Genomic DNA, 21939 nt, shown 5'->3' with positions numbered 1-21939 from the left:
GGCATCGACTATTTGTTGGCACATCTTTTTCCCCCCCCCCTCCCTTTTTTTTCCTTCTTCTTTGCTACCGTTACCATTGTACAAGGCATATGTAAATGTGAATTTGCATGCTCGCTTTATCAACAATGATGTTTGTTTCTTCTCCACTGGGTGTACCTCAGGAACTTATCTAATGGTAAATTGTCCACACACACACACACACACACACACGCAGCCACAGTTCTCTTCTGTTCTCTCTGTTCTTCACATTTAAGCGCGGGTAATGTCCAAAACAAATCAGAACCAATCGAATATTTAAAATTAAAAGGGAAGGTAGAACTTTTTCAGCTTCAAAAAAAAAAATGAAAAAGCAGTGGATTGATGATATGCACGGATAAAAGTGTAACATGCAGTCGTGTTTGCACATTAGTGTCAAGAAAGGGAATGGAAGGACTTGATATATCGTTTCTTATTATTATTATTTTTACTCGATTTGCACACACACACACACACACACACACACACACACACACACACACACACACCTCCAACAATCTCTGGATATCTTGCCTTTAACTATGGAAGATATCAGTACCGCTGAAACACCAACGGTGGGGGGAGGGGAATGCTTTACGCAGCAGCGTATTTGACGTGGTGTGTTTCTCACTAATAACCGTATGGGGTAATTTAAAAAAAAAAAGAAAGAAAGAGAAGGTACAAAACCATTCTTATAGACGAGTTATTCGTGGAAGGTCTGTCTCTTGCCTGCGCCAATGCAATGCATTTTCGCACCGTTACAAACCTCTTTTACTTTCCGTAGAGCCTTTCACGACTTTATTACCGTATCCACATTTTCTCACTCCCAAATGCAAAACATGAAGCAGCTTTCCATTTAGAAGGTATTTTATGCGTTTTACCCGATGCGGTTGTACAAGTCCTCTTTTTTTTTTTTTTTAATTATTATTATTTCCTTCCGTGGCGAGGAGACACCCCAAAAGCAAACGACTTCGGCGACTCCATAAACATCACCATTTCAGCAACCGGGTTGCAGAGGGGTGGGGGGGGGTGTTATGCAAACTGCCGTGTACTTCAAAGCAATGCCTTTTGAAGAAAAACGGAATCACATGCTTCCGTTTATTTTGTCAGGCATATCATTTATTTTCTGCTGTTATCGATTGTTTCAGATACATTTCACCAAAAGGAACCTCAGTGCTTAACAGCTCGATCATCAAAACTTTCAACGTCGTTTTTTTTTTTTTAATCACAAAACTGAGGCGGCGTCGGCGGAAAGTCACACGTGCTTAGGTTTAAAGTGCGACGCGCTATTGCACTCTTCGAATGGGGCAACGTCTTTCATCATGCTGGACCTTATGCGAACTCAATTCAATGAATAATATTTGCGTCACTCTCTTCTTACTGGAAATGTTTGGCAGAACAAGGGTTCCTATTATTCATGGAACTTAGTGGGGGGAACGTGTCCGTTCCTCGCCCCGCTGAAGAGGTGGAGTTTCATCAACATATTCTGAAACGATGATGCGACGGTATTATTATTATTATTGTTCTTGTTCTTGTTCTTGTTGTTTTGCCCCATTCAGTGAGCATCTGTCAGTCAGTCAGCAAGAGAACAATTGAATAAATGTTTCTTTGTTTAGACGTATTTGCCTCAGCTGCTTCGCAAACTGAGGTGAGGATATCAATCCTCATCCTAAATGACACGGGAGTTGTTAGGAATTTAGCCTGCGAGACCGTATTTTACATATATATATATATATATATATTATTTATTTATTTTCATAAGGCAGTCGCCATGCCGGTGATTTACCCCTAATGTTTACATCACCGTTACGGCGACTTACCTTTCCCAAAAGTTTCAATGCAAACATGGAAGGTCTGAAATCTTTTAGCACAACAAGCCGATTGCTAATTGTTGTACCGGACATTAACTTCCACCATCTTGTCTGAAATGTCCATGCTGTTTGCAGCCTCGGGAGTTAAATAATTGGAGCTTGGCGTGTTAATGTAGGGAGGAGAATAGCCAACACGGGAAAAGTTATGCAGAAATTGTAGTTCCCACGGGAAGTCATTCGAAGTTGGCGTGGGGTTGTAATTTTTAACTGCTGGTGAGATTTTAACTCGTGGGCTTAGGACAGAATATTGTTAAGATATTCATTGTCTGAGGGTTAATTTGTCATTTGGGTGTTTGAAGTTACTTTATCATAAAATTTAGTGGCACGTAGATTTAATGGGATTGTGGCATTAATAGGGAATTTTTAAAAAAAAACGTGTTATTAAACAGAGCTTTTCGATGAGTTGGAAACACATGTGCGGTGTATGCTCTTTTGAGGATTACAGATAGAAGCATATATTCATTTATTTATTTATTTACGTTCAATTGAAGTGGGCCTCAGGGACGACAAGTTTATACTTTATATTTATGGGCAGAGGCGGAGAGTCGTCCAAATGTAATAACGGGTCCTAGCAATCCCATTCATTACCTTACTGAAGCTTTGGCAGCAGTATAGAAACGTATTCCAACAATATTCCTCATTTGCTAACTGGATAACTGTGGGGTTGTGCGTATAATCGGAAGGAAAATATTGGTTGGATAAATGCATTGAAAAGAGAAGTACGATGGGTGTGTTTACCTGCCGGAACCGTACGTTATTCCTGTTGAGCAGCATGTGGGTTCCACTGTGGATGTGGCTATTTACAAACATTAGCTGAGAAGGCAGTTGCTAAGGTTAGGGGAAACAGAAGATGTGAATCATGATGTTGCTCTAATGGTGGTGTCATCAACGGCCGTGGCAGAGGAACTGAGAACTGCAGACATAATCAACAGCGTGGAGTTTAATGCAATGCGCATACCGATACCATTGCGGAAAGGGATGGTCAACATCAATAAGGCGGAAACGACTAAAAAACAAAGTCGCTATGAAGGTCAGGGCAGCACGCCTATCAAAAGCGCAGTGGGGTGTTTCAGGAAGAAGAGAAACCGTAGTGAACGAATAGTATCCACAACATGGTGAGTGGGACGGAACTGGAAGGAATGAAATCTGACTGACATTTTTTGGAGGAAACAGCAGGCACCCGTGGGAGATGGAGAGAGGAAAAAACAAATCTCTGATTGAGGAATGAAAGGAAAAGCTAACGTATCCAGCTACACATATTAAAAGATCAAAAAAAAAAAGATCTTTCAATAGCGAAGAACTAGAGCGAAAAATCACGGTGGTTCTGTCCGCTCAAAATATGGCAGCAAACAAGCAAACGGCGTCCCAGCAGGAGGGAATCAGAGCTCAGAGCAAGGATGCGCCCAACCAGAAACGTGGAGCGGATTGGACCTGAGCCCCAACCTGTGCTAATGTGGGCGACAAGGACCTTGGGGGAGCCTAACAAAAGAGTCTCTTGCAGCAAATGCGCACAACAGCGAGACGGAGAACTGGATATTAAAGTATCCGGCGCAAAAAGATGGACTTCAAGGAGGCGTGTATTAAACCGAAAGCAAGAGATCCAGCAAGCACGAATTGCACTGCTGTGAGCAACACAAAAAACTTTTGCACAGCTCTGAAGAGCACGTCCTACATGTATTCGAACGATGGAAAACTGCACGTATTCGAGGCCGTGCCGGTAAAGCCGGCGGCACAGTGGGAATTTGCGAATAGCATCTTCATTGCAGTAACAACGGGACAAAGTAAATGCTTGATTTCGACCAGGGAGAAAGCAGGGCGAACGTATTGAGGGCGCGGGAGAAGTGTTTGAAGGAAACAGGAAGCGAAATTTACCAGTTAACTCAGCAGGTCACTGAATCCAGGAACAAGGGAAAGTAATCATCAAACCCATCTGCAACTTGTGCGCACGTATAAAGCTCATTAAAATTCGAAACTAAACTAGTTTCATTACTGGTACTCGAAACAACCACCAATATAGAAAATAAAGCTGGAAGCCACGACGAAAACAAAACTTCCCCCACCAGTAATATCGCACCTGAAAGTAATGGTAGCCGTAAGGGAAGTGATTCCCCACTACCGAGATGTGAGGGTCGTAAACACAGGAAGCATGCAAGAGCCTGAAAGGGGAAACGTGACGTGAGCGGATGGATGGCAAATGCGTGGAGCCAAGGCGATTACCATCTACTGGAAGTTGTGCCGTCAGCGTTTCAACCTTGCTTAAATTATAATTGTCTCTACGATTGATAATGGAATTGAGTGTAACATATAAACACTAAATTTTTATTTTCTATTATCAGATATTGGGAAAGAGATCAGCTTGCTTTCACTGAATATTGCGTTCTGCTGAAGATTGGAAACTTCAATAATTATACTATTCATTTTTCGCCACTCCAGAGAGGTGAGATGAAGGCGACTGGGTGTTGGGTTCCCTTAGTGGTGACAGTAACAGGTCAGTTAAGTTGTGTAGTGGGGGCGAGAGAGCCCCTGGTGAACGAACAAGAGTTTGGAGCCTTATGTGCTATGATAAACTTTTCCCAAGATCTGGAAACGCAGAAACTCGAAGAAAGCGTCAAAGACTCAGCGAGGCATATTGGAGCCATTGGTTTGGCTGTTGGGCTTCAAAGTTTGTCCGAGGCGGAAGACGTAGAAAATGTCCAGGTAGGCCGGCAAGGCGAAGGTGGAGGGGGAGGAGGCTACTGGAGCTTCTGGGAAGAAGCGGGAACCAAACTTAAAGGTGACAAGACTCGGTATATTCAGTGGGTTGAAGCGAACTTCGACATACTAAAGAAGGAAAAAATAAAAGAAGCAGTAGAAAACGCGCACACGTGCATGAAAACAAACAACAATTTGTGGCTGGAGCTGAAAATGAGCCCGATCAACAAGAGTTTAAGTGACGCACTCAGTGGGTCGAACAAAGCTGATGTTATGATAAAGCAACACCTGGAAGCTGTGGAAGTTTGTGGAGGAAAAGGTGGACAACCAAGTGTGTGGGCAGGAAAGTCGTTGATCGTGGATTTGTTGTGCATATGCGGAGGTTCTCCCATGCCGAACGATCGGCAGCAGGCATGCTGCGAAGGTTGTAGCACCGGTGCAAATGAAGATCCATGGAAGCCAGTAGAGCAATCGAACACTCGATGGAAACATCTGGCCCAAAGATGCAAGTCGATCGGTACCAACGAGAAACTATCCAGCAGTTCCCTCTCACGCGCCACTAAGGTTTTTTTGGAGGTCCTTAAACATTCTACAGCACAGAAGGAAGGTACAAAAACATTTCTCGGAGCAGCGAGCGGGGAGCCCCAGCACGGATGCACTGGGCACACGCAACCAGGTAACGGAAAATGCGTCCAATATCCAACGGAGATGGTAGGTAATGAGAACCCTGCGGTCCCTTGGCTCCTGGTATTGCAACAAGCAGCTACTAGGATAGGTAAGTTAAGAGAAATTGAGAAAAAATTGAAGGATATCCTGAGAAATGTTGAGAGTATAAAAACAAGCAAACTAAGCCAAATGCCCCGATCCGGAATCTCTCAACTTAAAGATGGCACAACATGTAACAAGGGACGTGGGCAAAAGGGTCCTAGCTCCGGCGTTGAATGCAGTGAGTGCGAAAGTCAAGCAGAATGTACGCACACAGGTTGCAACAAACGGGAAGGAAACTGCATAGATATAAAAAGACCGCCATTAGCAAGCCAAGCAGACAAAATCAGTGTTCCGTTGTGGCTATTTTTCCTTCCATGAAAATCCCTCCGACGAGTAATTCCCCAAAAATGGTGATTGTAGTTGTAGCCAAGCCTGCGAACCGTTAGATGCGCGTGGAAAATGATGATTCTCCCCTCGCTGAGGCAATGGAGTTTACGGGATGAAAAGTGCGACTATGTGCCTCGTCGTGGGGAGCACGTTGAATTTTTCAGTGATGTCGCTGTCGAGGGGAAAGGTGGTAAAAACCGAGAGTTTAGAATGCTCCGTAGAACGTACAGTATTTATGGGAAAAACACAGCGGACTGCATAAAAGAAAATACGGTGAGGCGTGGAACTCGTAGGTTTCCGGCACGCACAGAGAAAGACACCGTCATCTAAAATGGAATGTAGCATCGCGGTGCACTGCCGCCAGCAACGATTCATTCGAAAAAAGCATTGTGAAGCGAAAAAAATGCAGCGGGGCGCGCACCTCTTGAACAACGACAGAATTAGCCCCCAAAGGATGGAGCAAAAACAGTGATGAATCTGCCAGAACGCACGTACTGCTGCTTCGCGGATTAATCAAATGGGTGGTTGGCTTCGCACACAAGAGCCCGATGCCTCGGAGAGAAGCAACTTGCAAGCCAGGACTATAAGCTCGGTGAGTGTCAAGTACGCCCAGTGCTTGAAATGCTTGCTCAAATGTCATCACTCAGTGGCATGATGGTTCGCTTCAAGAAAGCAGACGAAGTAGACTTCATCCCCAGACGTCTAAACTCAACAACATTGTCCCAGAGCTTTTACCATTCAGAGATTGCAATAATGCTTGTTATGCCTATAACGCAATAGAAAATGGTGTTCGAGAGGAGGCAGCGCAATATCAAAAAGAATCAAACACGGAATCCACACAGCAATAAGCACACTCGCGCTGATAGGTGTGAAGAGAATCCACCTCACAGGCCAGTAGTTGTGAGATTGGATAGTCTCTGCCACCACTATGGTTTGGGGGTGAACTCACAAAGATGATTGTATGCGACAAAAGGGGGGCTCAGTTTTTTCATGCGTTAGAGGAACACCTACCCTGAAACGGCAACGCCCTTGTATGGAGTACACAACATTAAATAGACAAGGCAGCAGTGAGTGGTGCCACAACTCTACGTTTGGTGCACGGGGATAGATATATGAGTTCTTCAGTTTCGATTCTGCCAAGCCCGACACCGCGACAGAAGTTTAAGAGCAACTAAAGACCCAACAGTGTGACCATCGGAATCGCGTAACTGAACAGGAGTTACCCTTTACGGCCCCGCAGTTAGGGAGTGTATTTGACGTTTCCACTGTGAAGCGTTAGAGAAAGCCCCCAATCGAGGACAGTACATCCATATATATGAGAATGTAAGCGTGTATTTCCCGCTGACAACGTGGGTGGTACACCCTGGAGTAGCGGTAGCCGTCTCATCGCGGCACGTGGGTGCAGAAATTACGGAGTCTAACAGCACCGTGGAGCAACTATGTTTTAGAGAAAACACCCTCTGGCTGTGGCAACCACATAAATGTCGTGAAAGGACTAGCTGCCCGTATTTTGCGAGAGACCCAGAGCTGGCAGGGTTCCACACCTGTTGAGAACCGATTTTGCCCCCCGGCTACACCACAGGACGGGGACAAGTCGTATCTTAATGGAACACTGTTTTCCTATTGATATGTCCTAGGGGATGCGTCTTCAGCGGCATCAACAACTCCGAGACGCTGCTGAAATATCTTTATGGTTCTCTATCGGATTTGCCGGAGCCCTCACTGGCGGGAGATTCTCTCAGACTAGGCATGAAGAAAATTCAAATCAAAAAAAATCAGCGTTATCAAAATTCTGCAGTGATATTGAAAGACTGAGAAGCGAAAGAAGGCAGTGCTTCACTAAATGGATGGAGTGCGGCGCGCCTGCCATAATGTGCGCCTCTAGTTGTAGAACCCTCTGCCAGGGCAAAGTGCTTTTACTTGCCTGTGTTAAAACCCTGGTGGTGCCGTGTTTATGATATTTTCCAGATGCACATTTGAAGAAGGTGAAAAACTTGGGGGGAAGTGAAGGTTGTTTAAAGATGTGTAATGAACAGGGTGACGCATTGTCTCTGTAGTGGGTGTCCAACTGAACAAAGTAACGAGGCAACGCATCCAGGGCATGGAGAACAGTGGCGCTTTTGGCGTGCTGGTCTGCATGATGAACCTGATGGAAACACCCGTAGCGCTGTTTAACATAACAGAAATGTTTGATGCAAACCATTTGGAGTATTGTTGCAATAAACCTGGTAATGTCGTATTCTCCACCTACAGAAAACATAGAGGGGAGAAATGTCAGCATCTCGACCAAGGCAAAAGCCTCCATCGGAGCAGAAGGTTCCGCAACAGACTAGCAACCTTGGGTGGGCGCAAACAAAACAGGGGGACGATTCCACTAGGTACGACTTAATTTGCCAGCACACAAAAAGTTAGATAATGGAAAAGGTCTATTTGCAGGGAGATAATATCGAGAAGCCACCACGCTCCTTCACAAGTATCCGAAGAACTCTGCTTGTTGGCACCTAACAGTGGCTATGCGCGGCGACGCCGACATAGGTGGAGGCGGAAGTACCAGGCACGAGGACCACAGGAGTGGTTGCATCCGAGGAATTGTGGGGCTGTAATGGACGTGGGTCTGACCCTGAGTGTTGTCGTGTTGTGAATATGCGTCGGAAATGCTAGCTGGACAGATGAAGGGGAAGTATGCAACGAAAACTGTGGGTAAAGAGGAAAAGTGCCCGTGTGGAACGCGCGTGAGGATGGTACAGCAAGACGGGTTTTCCCTAAGGAATAGCGGGGAGAGCATGGAACTGGCCAAGACATAACGATAGAAAACCTTTCACAAGTGACAGTCAATTTTTTTCTTTGAATTTCACTTTGACAGGGGAATTCGGGGAACCGACAAAGCACAGGCTTGGCATCGAAGACGCAAAGCGGCATAGCTGCTGTGGAGAACAAGAAAAACAATTATGTGCTTGCATATGGTACGAAAACTATCACACCAGCATGAAATTGAAAGGTATACAGCAGGTGACTCAGTTGGGGTCGGCTGCGCCGAAGCGGAAAACAGACAAAGCAAAAAGGAGCCCCCGCCGCCTCGAGGTGTGTTTCATCTTTATTTTTAAGTAAGAATCACAAATGTGTCGATGAGCTTAAAAGATACCAACAGGTTTAAAGACATTTAATTGCAGCGGAAAGTCGGATTGAAATTGAGCGGAAATTGTGTAACTAATTGGTGCGTAAGGTGATATCCGTTACTGTTCTCGATGGTGGTTTTCGGATTGACATTGTAAAGGCGGAAAGATGAGTGAACAGCAATCGTACCAACAGCGTTAGTGTCGACACAATAGGATTTGGGAGAGAGTATCAGCATGCAAAGAGGCCTGAGTGACTGTTGGAGTTTATACAGCGCGAGCGCCTTAGCGGCTCGGATATTGTTGTTACATTTGACGGAGGAAATACAATGTTTAGCAACAAAGTTCAAATAGAGACACCACTTTCGAAATTCATTGAAAGATCACCTCACTCTCCAAAATACTTGAATGAAAGGGAAATATTTAGAGGAAGGCAAACGTCTCCATTTGTGTTCGCAACGGAAGTGGATTGCTATGCCCCGCAGTTAAAGATGATTTTAGGGCCCTTCAGCTGGCCACATAGGAAAAGGTGCGCATGGTTCTATATGAAAGCAAGAATCCGCTCCGCAGCTGCGAGGGCGATGCTGAAGATGCCACACTCGTAGCGTATGTATCTAAACGGTGGTGGGATGGTTGGTCGCGTTTGGGCGTATAAAGAGCCTATCCAATCATACAAATCTCTAAAAAGCCTGAGGGAAAGCGAATGGTGGTGTGATCAGAGTATCTGGAACCTCCTTTTTGTTTGGAGTGTCACACAATCCAGGAATGTGGAAAGAAAATTGATAATGAGGAGAAGCCTAGTGAGTCTTGATTTCAATACGGAATTCTTCTATTATTGCTACGATAAACTCGATGTGATGGATCCTATTCTGCACTTTGCTTGGAAACGGTAAAGTTGGGAAGGGAGAATAGGAAAATTCACCACCAAACTCTGGCGGTATAACCGTAAGCAAGATGAAATAACTTTCGGAGATGATCCTAGAATTACTTTTGGGGGGGAAAGACTAACAACTTACGAGACCCGTTAGAAGATTTCTACGAAATATTTTTAAAATGTCTATACCCCCAACACACAAAATCGCGGATTTGGAATAGCTGCGAAGGGTTAGAGTAAGTCAGCCGCAACCACTTCAACCTTCACAAACACACTACTGTAGATGTATAAATATATACAGATATAGATATAGATAAATATATGTGCGTGTGCATCACCTGTTTTTCCACTTTTATAGGGATATGAGGAAGAGAAAAAATGGAAAAGATGCCCATGTCGAATGCCGCTTTGGGATAGCGATTGTGGTGTGGAACATGGTGCTGTTGAGCGTTTGCTTGGTAGCAGTATTGTTGAAAAATAACCAGCACGACACGAAAGGACCTGGTGGAGAGCTGGTAGCCAAAGTGCATTTCGTCGTGGCGCAGACAAGATTTTCCCCGGGGTGGTGTAGAATGTTGGTTAGCTCCCTATTCACCAATGTAACGGTCGTTAGTGTGGGGAACGGGGGGTGGTACGGGCATGTTAGGAGGTGGACGTGGATAGAGGAATATATCAGGAGGGGGAATATGCGGGATGAGGATATCGTGGTCGCGTTTGATGGTGCCGACACATTTTTTACAGAAGTAAAGTTCAGGGAGAGGGAAATACAGACCTTCTTGCAGCGTTCACCACGAAATCCAGAGGCATACAGCGAAACGGCCATCTTACAGGGAGTGATGTCTTCCCCGTTGATTTTTGCGACCGAAAGGGGGTGTTACGCTCCACAAGCGTATATTATGCTGGGGGATGAGGACAAAAAAAGTGACAAGCGCTGTGAACATATGTACGAGAAGATGAGGCAGCTGGCAAGCGAAGGAGGTGCTGGAGGGCTCGCTGGCAGTGGGGTGAAGAAAGCCTACCTCAATGGCGGTGGCGCGATTGCACGAGTATGGGCGCTGAAAGAAGCCCTGAAAGTATTCTTCAGCATCAAAAGAGAAAGTTACAAGTGGTGGTGCGATCAGAGTATGTGGGTGGTGGTGTTCATGTGGAGCATCACGAGACCACAGCACGTAAGCCAAAAACTATTACTACGAAGAGGCATTATGTCCCTTGACTATACCTCCAGGTGGTTTGTCCGGGCCCCACTCAAGGCAAACTTCTCCTCCATCATTGTCCATTCGGGACCAAACAATTGGGAGAAGCTGGGCCTGCAAAGGTCTATGAGGGTGTTATCGTGGTATCGCCAGCTTGCGACCCCGAATGGGCGCCAGCAAGCAAAGGAATATTTGCGCTCTCAAATGGTTTGGTTATACAACCCGAAGAGAAAGAAATTATCATTGAAACGCTTCGTTGAGGTGTGCCCCATTGATAAGGCGGTGAACCAAAAATGGTTGTCCAGACCACTGAGGAAGTAAAAGATCCACCCACACGCACATTTCTTATTTACTCCGCTTAACTGGGAGCTCTTCTCACCCTGCGGCGTATGCGCTTGATGTGTTGGACTTATATCGTTTAGGGTTACGCACCCACTCGTATTGAATAATGCTAGTGAGATCGATGACAGTACGAGGAAGGTTTGGTAACGATTTTTAGTCTATTGGTGTAGTTTTGGTTTGCTGGGAGTAGGTGTTGGCCAAAAGGGGAGACTTTTCTCATGCTAAATTATCCTGCTTGCCGCGCTCTAATATGTTCATTTCGACTAAGCTTTGCAACTTCCGCCCCACAACATGGACACTCTCCTTCAACAAACGTTGCAGCTCCCCTCTCCCGCCTCTCAACATTTTGAGTATAGGCACAACTTCAACCGAAACTGTCAAAATAATTATGCTCGCACAATTTCAAGCAACACAAAACGCCTTGTCCACATCTAAAGTATATTCCTCCATACGTGTAATCTTTTTGAAGTAGTAACATTTTGTTTCCAGAAAGGTATAGACATTCCCGCGAAACGCCCTCACATCGGCACGCCATTCCGCCAGTGTGCAATTGGCGAGTATAGTTGTGATAACAATGCCTCCCTTTGGAATGGTATCTCTGCATACGCGACTACGTGGAAAAACGCCGCTCAACACCTCGCGGCGCTAGGAAATAGTATATCCCAGGTGGTTGTGAAACTAAGCGATCTCCTTTTCACAAAACTGAGGCGGCGTCGGCGGAAAGTCACACGCGCTTAGGTTTAAAGTGCGACGCGCTATTGCACTCTTCGAATGGGGCAACGTCTTTCATCATGCTGGACCTTATGCGAACTCAATTCAATGAATAATATTTGCGCCACTCTCTTCTTACTGGAAATGTTTGGCAGAACAAGGGTTCCTATTATTCATGGAACTTAGTGGGGGGAACGTGTGCGTTCCTCGCCCCGCTGAAGAGGTGGAGTTTCATCAACATATTCTGAAACGATGATGAATATAAGCTGTTCCTGTCTCCATCATTTCGCCATTGCGCCCTGTAATCACCCTTTCTAAATGTTGAATCACTTCCCGAGGATTTCTCAAAAAAAAAAAAACTGACCATCACCATTCCCTCTCACTAACTCCCATTCAAACTCTTATACATAGAGCGTGTAGCTGCACAAGACGGTGTTACACGTATTCGTCCGCCACGCCCAAGGAAAGCTATAACTCGATAGGTGGAGGTGTATCCATTGTCGTTCTCGGACACCTACCGCTCGTGGTGGCAGTGTCGAAGGCTTTCGGACATGAATTTGTACATGCAACAGTACACTTCACGCAATCCCTTCAACACACACACTGACTTCCCCACATTTTCCACGAGGAAGGAGGGAAGTAGCCACAGAAAGGCCGGACGATCTCCTTCATGCCGGTCGGCATATAGTTGGTATGTATTCTAATTCCAGACTACTGGCGTGGGATAAACATGTCCCCCTGATTAAAAGGAAAGATTCCATAGCCCATTAGTGCAAAGATAATTGGTACACCGTCAAAAACACATGGGAGACCACACGATACGACACTGTGACCGTAGCATCAATTCCGCACTCGATATAACTCTATCGAAGAACTTCCATGTTACAAACTGGTCGCCACGGTCTGCTCCACACGGAGATCATCGTATCATTTTCATCGATGTATGCCTTGACCCTGATGGCATGCCAACTTCACCACAATGGACTATATGGACCCCGTTATCATGGAAATGCGCTAGTTGGAGGAAGTTAGACCGCGCCGGAAAAGAGAGGGGTAGAGAAAATGACAACTTGGAAGATATCCACACACGCACGGTGAAACGTTAGCAACAATTATTAGGGAAGCGACGCTTGCCCTAGTCCCACGAGTAACCAAGACTCCAAAAGCCTTTCTGGCACAGAGAGCGAGCCGAAATGGAAAAGAGAAACAATGCCTGCACTAACACTAATGAGCGATTCGCCTCGCCGCGGAGCACCGAATACTAATAACGACACTTGCGGTCAAAAAGTAGAAGAACAAATGCTCAACGATGAGTGAATCAGATTGGGGTAGTTGGAAAATTATACAGAATGTCTTTGCAACACGCCCACTCGTCACCCCAGTCGCTACAGTTGACAACCGAGCAATGAAATGGCGTCGGCACGCTCGTGATCAAGTAGCAATGTATGCAAAAACATCAGCGCGACACTCCTAAGTCTCCCGCCTCCCCTCTAATGCAAACACCAGAAAGAAAGCCAGATGAATGGACTCGACCAATAACCGTGGGAGAGTTGAAGGATGCACTAGGATAGCTTCCGAATGGTGCCGCTCCCCCAGAGGACGAAGTATATGGCACTGCGTTAACCTACCTGAGCCGCTTCGGTAGACAACTGATCCTAGCGCGGTTAAGCCGGAGTCTTATGATGGCAACAACACCCAGAACATGTAAAAGAGGGGCGACTGTCCCTCTACAGAAAAATTGAAACACCCATCGGACACTTCGTCCTTCTGATCAGTAACAATCTCAAGTAACATTTCGAAACCAATGGACAAAATGGTGGGAGTGAGAATAATAGCTAAGAAAGGGCAGAAGCCGACTAGCAGATAACCTATACCCTCTCCTGGGCATGCGGCAATTGGCGACATGCTTCAAGATCACACTTAATTAAATTGCCGTCACAGCACTGACCGCGGACCAGTCACTTTCGTTGAAAGCACAAAATCATTTGATACGGCAGACCATAACAAATTTATGAAAGAAATAAGAAAGTTGGATGCGGAAGGCCCACACAATGGCTGGACGGCTTCATGTCTCCCTGAACGATTAGACAGAGGTCGCTTAAAGAAAGTATTCTCCCAACTAATATTCTTCACTAGAGGAGGTCATCAAGAGATAGTCATTGAATCGCTTACCTTCATCATAGTCACTAACTCTCTTATTTGGTGGCTTCGGGAAGTCCTAAGCTGTTACCACGGTTTCTTTGCCGATCATCTGACAATCACGTGTGGGAGATTAAACAGGGAAGATATCGAGTGCACTCTACAACAAGGACCAAGCATTGTGGCCAGAGTGGGTCATAAATCCTTCAAGCAGCTAAACGTGTAGAAAACGAAACATACACTGTTCGGAGGGCTTCTAAGGAAACCATCGATCCTGATGATAAACGGCACGCCCATGGGTGAGGAGAGAAATCTGAAAGTGCTGGGTATCACCCTGTAACTTCGTTGGGGCTTCTCAACACATGCAGCGAACGTGAGAGAGACCTACAAATATGTGACCAGCACAAGTCGTGGGCCTATGCTCGACAAAATGTGCACCAATCAGGAGCACACTTCTTGCATTCTACCTCGCGACGTTCCGTGCTAAAATTATGTACGGCAAGAGTTTACAGAACCGTGATACTGCATCCAACCAACAAGACAAAGTAGAATACGCGGAAAAAATAAAGCATGCCACATCATATCCGGAATACTCAGTGAATTCCACGCGTACGATGCTCGCCTTCAAGCCAACTTTTTTTTTTATCTTCGTGAGGAATTACTTATCCGCGGCTTACGATATCTGCTTACTTGCGAAACACACGGTGAGGAACGCAAGGGATGTGCAAACATTGTATGTCACCCACCTCATTCCCCCGTCAAATATATCGCACAATCATGCAGAAGCTCTTCGCTGTCCAAGTAGAAAGACAAAGAGAACCGCTACCACCAGTCACCTTAACTTTCTCCCCCATTTTTTTGTTACATATAACACTATCATCGGATGTGCATGCCGATTCCTAGGACGGCGTTCAGCTTGAATTATGTAAGAAATGGATTGTAAGGCACTACCGTGCAAAGGGAACCCAACTAAATTCCATGCCGCATTTTGAAGTATGAGCAGACGGATCTGTTTCCTTAGGAATAAAATCAGGGGCTTCCTCAACGACATATAGGAACGACAATCCCATCTCGACGGTTCACTGTGGAGCCGGAACAATAGCGTGTAGCTACCAACCTGAGTGCATAGTAATGTTCGAGGTTTTGCATAAAATGATAAGCATATTACAACCGAAGGGAGCTCATCCGTGTAAAATGTCTCTTTCTACTGGCCGGCGGTCGCTGTTCGAGGCACTGCGAATGGGAAAAACAGCGGTAAAGGCAGGAATTTTGCGGGAGACTTGGATAGTACTCTTGGGTATCGGATATCATAGCACCAGCATCTGCCCTCAGCTTATTTTTGGACATTGTGGTGTAGAAAAGAATGAATTGACGAACACAAAAGCGAGGGCATCTGCAAACGTTCCTCAACAAGACGTTGGGTGGATACCCGACATCACTGCCTTGGAAAAGTGACACCTCAGGGTGAGCAGAGAGAAACTGAAGACACACAGGTTGGAAATGACCGGTGAATGGCAACCAACTAAAGAAGATTTGCCACTAAACCGATAGACCAGGTGAAGTCGCCAATTCCGCATTGGGACATCGAATACATATGGATGGTTGCTTCGGAGGATAAACAAAACAGTTCCTAACAGGTGCAGATGGTGTCAGACCCATCCCTGCGCACACTGCGGGAAAATAAATTCCGATAGAGCTCACATAGTGTTTCATACGAACTAAATTCACAGTGTACCCTACCATGAGGCATTGCGCCGGTTGAAACATGCTGCACACCCTGGTGATGCTGGCTCCATCAAGGTGGTGTCAGAGTCCAGTGCCCCGTCTCATCGGGGGAAGCCAAGAGCCAGCAGCGTTCTTCTCATGGGGAACAATGCTTTGCTTCGGCTACAGCGTCATACAGCACAGGGATCAGCAGCGTCTTTCTGGGACAGCGTCTTTTATTTGTCGGTCCCTGGGCACGTGGCTAGCGTGCCATCAGCAGTATCACCCGCACATGCTGCAGAACTTGGGGTGGTGCCTGAAATTTCACCCTATAACCCCTGCCCCCTCCACCGAAGTCGTATGTGCTCATTGTCTGTAACAAATCCTATGGAAACAAAGGAGGGTTCGCATGGCCCAAAACTCGATGCCTTCACGGCAAAACGAGAAAGTTAGACGATGAAATGTCGGAGAAGCGGAAAGAAGATGAAAATATCAAACAGCACAAATGGGTTTGCGCAGAACGTGGCTTTCAATCCAAGAGTGCAGGTGTACTAACATTGTGCAGGCCACAGAAACACTACATGACCAACGACAGTCCCTTTCCACCCCACACTCGCGGAACCATAATCCACACTGAATACGATAAAAAAACACACTCCAGTGAGGAATCTGTGGGTTCAAATTGATTTAGCAGAGAGGCTCGACAATACGTCATGGAATAAAGAGCAGAGGTCAGCTTTAGCACATCATTCCATTGGTGGAGAAACGGCTAGGCACACAAAGTGAAAACCGACCGCATCAACCCAACACCAATGAACAAAGTGATAACACCACCAGTTCAACCTCTGGAGAAAATGAAGCGATATATGGACCTCGCAGCTATATATTTCACACGTAAATTGGACTAGTGATAAGTCACGGGATGAAATACTGCGAAGTACAACCGTAAACGGGGTCGCGAGGAATAAAAAGGCAACGGGAACTCGAAGAGAATGCAAGTATTCCAACGAAGGGCTCCCGAGCAACGGAAACGAGAGGGCATCCACTGAACGACCCAGTAGGCACATCTGGGCCGCTACAATGCACGCAATGTGGCTTTGTATCACAATCAAAAGGGGGAACAACACCAAGCACCAAGATTCAACACCGCAGAGGCCATCCCCTGGATAGTAACGCTGGTACAAAACGGAGCCGTTCCATCACAGAACAAGAGGTATCCCTCATTTGGAACACGGTAACTATAGGTGTAAATGACACCTGTTGCACGCAATGCCGTCATACGCATGTATCAAAAGACAACCTGATGGAGCACTTCGGGGGAATGCATAGACAGCATCCCTTCTCCGTAGCAAAAGAATCTCCACCACCGCTCCGGAGCTTCAACGTCAGAGGGTTTCATCTACACTTCACGTTCGTAAACCGAAATAAGACGTCCCGCTCAACATCAGGTTCATCTATACATCGCCATCAAAAACATGAAATCTGCGTTGAAAGGAAACATACACACTCCAACGAATGCGAAGGGAATCCCACCCACTTACTCGTGCGCTCAAGCCTAAAGTGCTCCGCAGTTACTTCGGGCTTGAGGGCGAAAATATGCAGAAGATAGTGTTCACCAAGAACCTTGCACAATTCCTCCTAGAAATTGAGAAACCCCTCATTCTCTTCCAACATGTACTTCCTTCATTCGAGAGGAACACCCCTATAAAGGAGAATAGACTACACAAAAAGCTGCCCACTCCTCTGAATGAAAATTGTAAACTCCACTATGCTCTTCTACGTTTGGCTCAAAAAAAAAAAAAGAAGAGGCAGAAGCCTTTCACTCTCAAGTAAACTGTTTTCGCAATTAAGGAAGACCGAGGACTAAAAGCTGAACGTTTGCAACTGGTCACGCATAACTAGTTCGGACATAACACGAAACAGGCCTCTGTAAAAAAAAAAAAATATGGTACACTATGACTTGCACTGTAATGTGTTCATGCGTCATCCCCTACAGAAAATGATACAAAAAATAAATGAATAAACGCCTCTCCCCTCTATTGAAATGCGGATATTGTTTCGCTACTTTCCAATAACTCTGGAGGTTCCTTCACCTTGGGAATTTACTGGATTATCATATTTCTCACTAAAGGTTCATTTTTCTAATGCAATCAAATCGGAAGCTTTATGCGAGATTTCAAAAGTGTGGCAGCCAGCCTTACGTAACATTTAGGAACTCCTGAGTACGGGTGCCTCCACGGCTGACTTGACTTCAAGGGTTACCGATCTTTCTTTGTATACATGGCCACAGTCAGGCTGAAAACGGATTTATTCTGTTCCCACCTCTAGAAATGGCGTGCCATAAGACAATTAGGTATCACTGGGATAAATGGAATATTGGAAGTTTAATGAACTTTCGGTGTGCTGATGATAATTACGAGGGGAAAGTGGCATCTATTGAACTGTAAAAAGAGGCTTTTTTGGAAATCGGATATGTGCAGGCCAGACTCGGACTTCCTTCAGTGATAGTTGTCGGGTTGAATGATTGAGGTGATAAACCAGTTTTGGAATTCATGGACTTCATGTTGTTGCACCCATTTCAACGCACCAATCACAGCCAGGCAGACCGCTCCCACCGCCCTATAAAACTATGCCTATATTAAAGCGAGTGCACCACGGTTCTACTGAAGTAGCGCACTGCGATGAACACACAATCCTACACATCCTGTTCCAAGAGAAATACGAGTTTTTCTTTTTAATTTGAGTGGAAAGAACAATCACGATACCGGTTCTAAACCAGTTGGCTAAAAGATCCTCTCATGTACTACTTGGGCGTATTTTAAAAGGGAAAAGACAAAAAAAAACATGGAGTGCACTTTACTACCTTAGTATCGCACGTGATTGAGTGAATAACTGAGAGCTACAGAAAAAAATGTGCTCCCATCATCCTCTTAATGCTCCAAACGTGTGTCAAGTATCCTGTTTACAGATGCAGAGTCAAAGAAAACGTTTTAGCTTTACCTGTCATGTTTGCCAGGTCAATTATCTGCACACATTGTTAGGAGGCTCTTGGGTTTACCTCCAAATATTGTATGATATATCTTTTCCATGTTGATTGGCATGAAATATTCTGCTCCCAAAGCAATTGTGATCTCTCTACATTTTCCCAAGTCACGATCCCCATACATTGGTACACATTTCCATGTGGAGTGCTAAGAAGGGGATGGTCCGTGGAAGCACCTTTTACAGCCCGCCGAGTGTTGGTGTTCAAAACTTCTAACTGGGAAGAAGAAGTGCGCCACAACAGCTCGCCACCACAGCATGCCGAGGACATTCGAAGTTCCAATGTCGATAATGGGAATTCACAACCGCAAGCGTATATTGAATAGAGGAATTTTCATTTTTGTGCCCAATCGCATTTACTTCATCAATAGCCGTGGGTTTCTCCTTACTCGCAGAACATGCGTGTATTTTGACACAACAGCCGATACTTTTCAAAAAAAAAAAACACATGTACGATGGTAGGAACTAAGTGTTCGCGTTTATGCACCATCAAAACCTCTTATTCAGTAGAAATAAAAAGTTTGAAGGAAACGAAAAGAAAGAACCAAATCCCTTTTGAAATTGAACATTACTTTTTGCGCCTCTCTAACATATCGGTTAAAGCCTCTCTTCTTCTTAATCTTTTACTAACCACACGCACCTCGCATAATAGGGCTAAGCGACTGCACCGTGTGTAAAACGATGGAAATTCGCATTGAAGTGCGTAAGTTCGTGAAGGAAACAAAAAATAACTGACATGGACACACTCTCCATTACGCCGAGAATGTATCAAAGAAAATATATACACATACGGATGCACAAGCGCAGCATACGGGTATATGATATCACGTGATGATGCAGAACTTTCAAAGCATCAACAGCGTACACCACACACTATAGAGAGAGATAGTCATGCCTTTCTGATCTTTTCTTTTTTCACCCAATCTATCATTCCACATTATTTCTCCCATTAGAACACGATGGTATGGAGTAATAATGTGAGGTGAAGCACATACATATGATATGAGAAGGAGAGGTGTGACACTGTAGTGTTTCATCCGAAGGAAGAGTTAACAAATAACATATACAGTAGCCACACTTCCCATATTGTGCACATAATGCCTCATGGTATATTATTAGTATGTACAGGGGAAAACTATGTCGATATATTATAACAAACCTTTACCAGCCACAAAATATACGGTTTGCATTATTCTCACATTTCTAGAAAAGCGGCAAACACAAAGGAGCTTATTATAATATTCCTATAAATTCCCCATACGTGTGCAAGCTGTCTCCTCAGCATATAATATATTGTGATATGGAGAGCATAACCCCCAGTGCGACAAATATGAGATATATGTAAACATCAATAAATAAATATACACTTGCCTCTTGGACATATTGGATGCCATATACATGGGAATCTCAGCCAAAATAAAGGCTTACAACATATATTATTATAAATCACAATGGCATGCTATTAATTTTATTCTTGCATGGAACAATTGCGGCATAGCAGAATATCCGAGTGACCATACACACACATCCAATAAAAGGCTCCCCGTCACAACGTGATGCAAAATAGGAGACTACACACAGAGTAGAGAATGTGACCCCAACATCTCGACGCAACGTAACACAACACACATACACATATACAAGCACACACATATGACTTCTTCAAAAGTCCCTGAGCATGAAATTCCAAGCATCAAGGTTCAGCGCCTCGGGACGTAAAGTGCCCCTCGAGCCCCACGGTCGTGGAGCGTGCCGCTCATGCCAGCCCATGCATGTACTCTCGTTTGGAGAGGGACAAAATATTATTGTATTGTATATAAATATATATACACAGAGAGAGAGATAGGTTTGGTTCACAGAGTTGGTGGCACTTACACACACACATAGAGCGTATATGCATGCGCATTGTTGATGCAAACATAATATAATACCTCTCACACCTCCGCATCATTACATATACTTTATAAGTAATGAAATTCTTCCGTTGCTTTCGTTTTTTGTTCAACGCGTTCAAAACAGATCTTGTGAAAATGAAGGTACTGGGCGCCGACAAGGGCGGGCAGAGCCCACCAGATAAGAGAAGTGGCGATTCGAGATAATATTCGTTTCGAATACGTTTTTTTTTGTCTTGAGCGTGAACAAACAACTGGAAGAGACGGAGGTATAAAGAGCATTTATATACATATATGCCCGCACAAAAAACACGTCTCACACAGAAATACAAAGTAATAATATACACACGCGTACGTAGTATTATTATACACTTTTGCATTCCCTTCAATGTCAGTGAGCCATATAGAGATACACACAAGCCGTGCCCACACACTTATATAAATGAATATATATATATATATGGAACGCACTTTACATGTACACTATATTTTCCCCTATTCTTTCTCTTTTTGCTTTTTGCTTTTACGGGCACCCGGTCTTGGGACTGGTTTCTGGCTTAGAGGCGTTCAGCCGAGAACCACCGTGCGATAGCGTCGGAGCACTTGCCCTTCGACAAACTCCAGAAACCAGAGGCACGGCATGGGAGTTCCTCTCGTACTACCCCATACTTCCCTCACGATGCCTGCGAGATCCCTTCAAAATCTCACAAACACATAAAACACTTAATAACACGCTTTTACACATAAAACACTTCATAACACGCTTTTGCACATAAAACACTTAATTACACGCTTTTGCACATAAAACACTTAATAACACGCATTTGCACATAAAACACTTAATTACACGCATTTTCAAAATAAAACACTTAATAACACGCTTTTTCAAAATAAAACACGTAATAACACGCTTTTTTACATAAAACACGTAATAACACGCTTTTTCAAAATAAAACACTTAATTACACGCTTTTACACATAAAACACGTAATAACACGCTTTTTCAAAATAAAACACGTAATAACACGCTTTTTCAAAATAAAACACGTAATAACACGCTTTTTCAAAATAAAACACTTAATTACAAGCTTTTACACAAAAAACACGTAAAAACACGTTTTTCAAAATAAAACTCGTAATTACACGCTTTTGCACATAAAACACTTAATTACACGCTTTTTTACATAAAACACTTAATTACACGCTTTTTTACATAAAACACGTAATAACACGCTTTTACACAAAAAACACGTAATA

General features: G+C 44.5%; 6 protein-coding genes and 1 pseudogene across 6 annotated transcripts, besides 1 other annotated feature; 4 read left to right on the top strand and 3 right to left on the bottom strand.

Annotated features, from left to right (window-relative positions):
• Positions 1-4328: 4328 nt before the first annotated feature.
• On the top strand, positions 4329-5663 carry TbgDal_II670 (variant surface glycoprotein (VSG), putative; the record flags this gene model as incomplete). Its single annotated transcript, XM_011773350.1, has 1 exon — positions 4329-5663. One exon carries the CDS (start codon positions 4329-4331, stop codon positions 5661-5663), a length of 1335 nt encoding a protein of 444 aa, XP_011771652.1.
• Positions 5664-5994: 331 nt separating this feature from the next.
• On the bottom strand, positions 5995-6312 carry TbgDal_II660 (hypothetical protein, unlikely; the record flags this gene model as incomplete). The annotated part of the gene is made up of 1 exon (XM_011773349.1): positions 5995-6312. The coding sequence occupies one exon, from the start codon at positions 6310-6312 to the stop codon at positions 5995-5997; it is 318 nt and encodes a 105-aa protein (XP_011771651.1).
• A 1125-nt stretch (positions 6313-7437) lies between these two features.
• Positions 7438-7977, bottom strand: TbgDal_II650 (T. brucei spp.-specific protein; the record flags this gene model as incomplete). The annotated part of the gene is made up of 1 exon (XM_011773348.1): positions 7438-7977. One exon carries the CDS (start codon positions 7975-7977, stop codon positions 7438-7440), a length of 540 nt encoding a protein of 179 aa, XP_011771650.1.
• Positions 7978-8139: 162 nt separating this feature from the next.
• On the bottom strand, positions 8140-8457 carry TbgDal_II640 (hypothetical protein, unlikely; the record flags this gene model as incomplete). Its single annotated transcript, XM_011773347.1, has 1 exon — positions 8140-8457. One exon carries the CDS (start codon positions 8455-8457, stop codon positions 8140-8142), a length of 318 nt encoding a protein of 105 aa, XP_011771649.1.
• Positions 8458-8973: 516 nt separating this feature from the next.
• TbgDal_II630 lies at positions 8974-9678 on the top strand (annotated as a pseudogene).
• Positions 8974-9678: a sequence feature.
• A 343-nt stretch (positions 9679-10021) lies between these two features.
• Positions 10022-11173, top strand: TbgDal_II620 (expression site-associated gene (ESAG) protein,putative; the record flags this gene model as incomplete). The annotated part of the gene is made up of 1 exon (XM_011773346.1): positions 10022-11173. The coding sequence occupies one exon, from the start codon at positions 10022-10024 to the stop codon at positions 11171-11173; it is 1152 nt and encodes a 383-aa protein (XP_011771648.1).
• Positions 11174-15809: 4636 nt separating this feature from the next.
• On the top strand, positions 15810-16127 carry TbgDal_II570 (hypothetical protein, unlikely; the record flags this gene model as incomplete). Its single annotated transcript, XM_011773345.1, has 1 exon — positions 15810-16127. The coding sequence occupies one exon, from the start codon at positions 15810-15812 to the stop codon at positions 16125-16127; it is 318 nt and encodes a 105-aa protein (XP_011771647.1).
• Positions 16128-21939: the final 5812 nt, after the last annotated feature.

This window comes from Trypanosoma brucei, chromosome 2 (genome assembly GCF_000210295.1).
Source record: "Trypanosoma brucei gambiense DAL972 chromosome 2, complete sequence".
NCBI lineage: Eukaryota > Euglenozoa > Kinetoplastea > Trypanosomatida > Trypanosomatidae > Trypanosoma > Trypanosoma brucei.
This window is presented reverse-complemented; position numbering and strand designations above follow the sequence as displayed.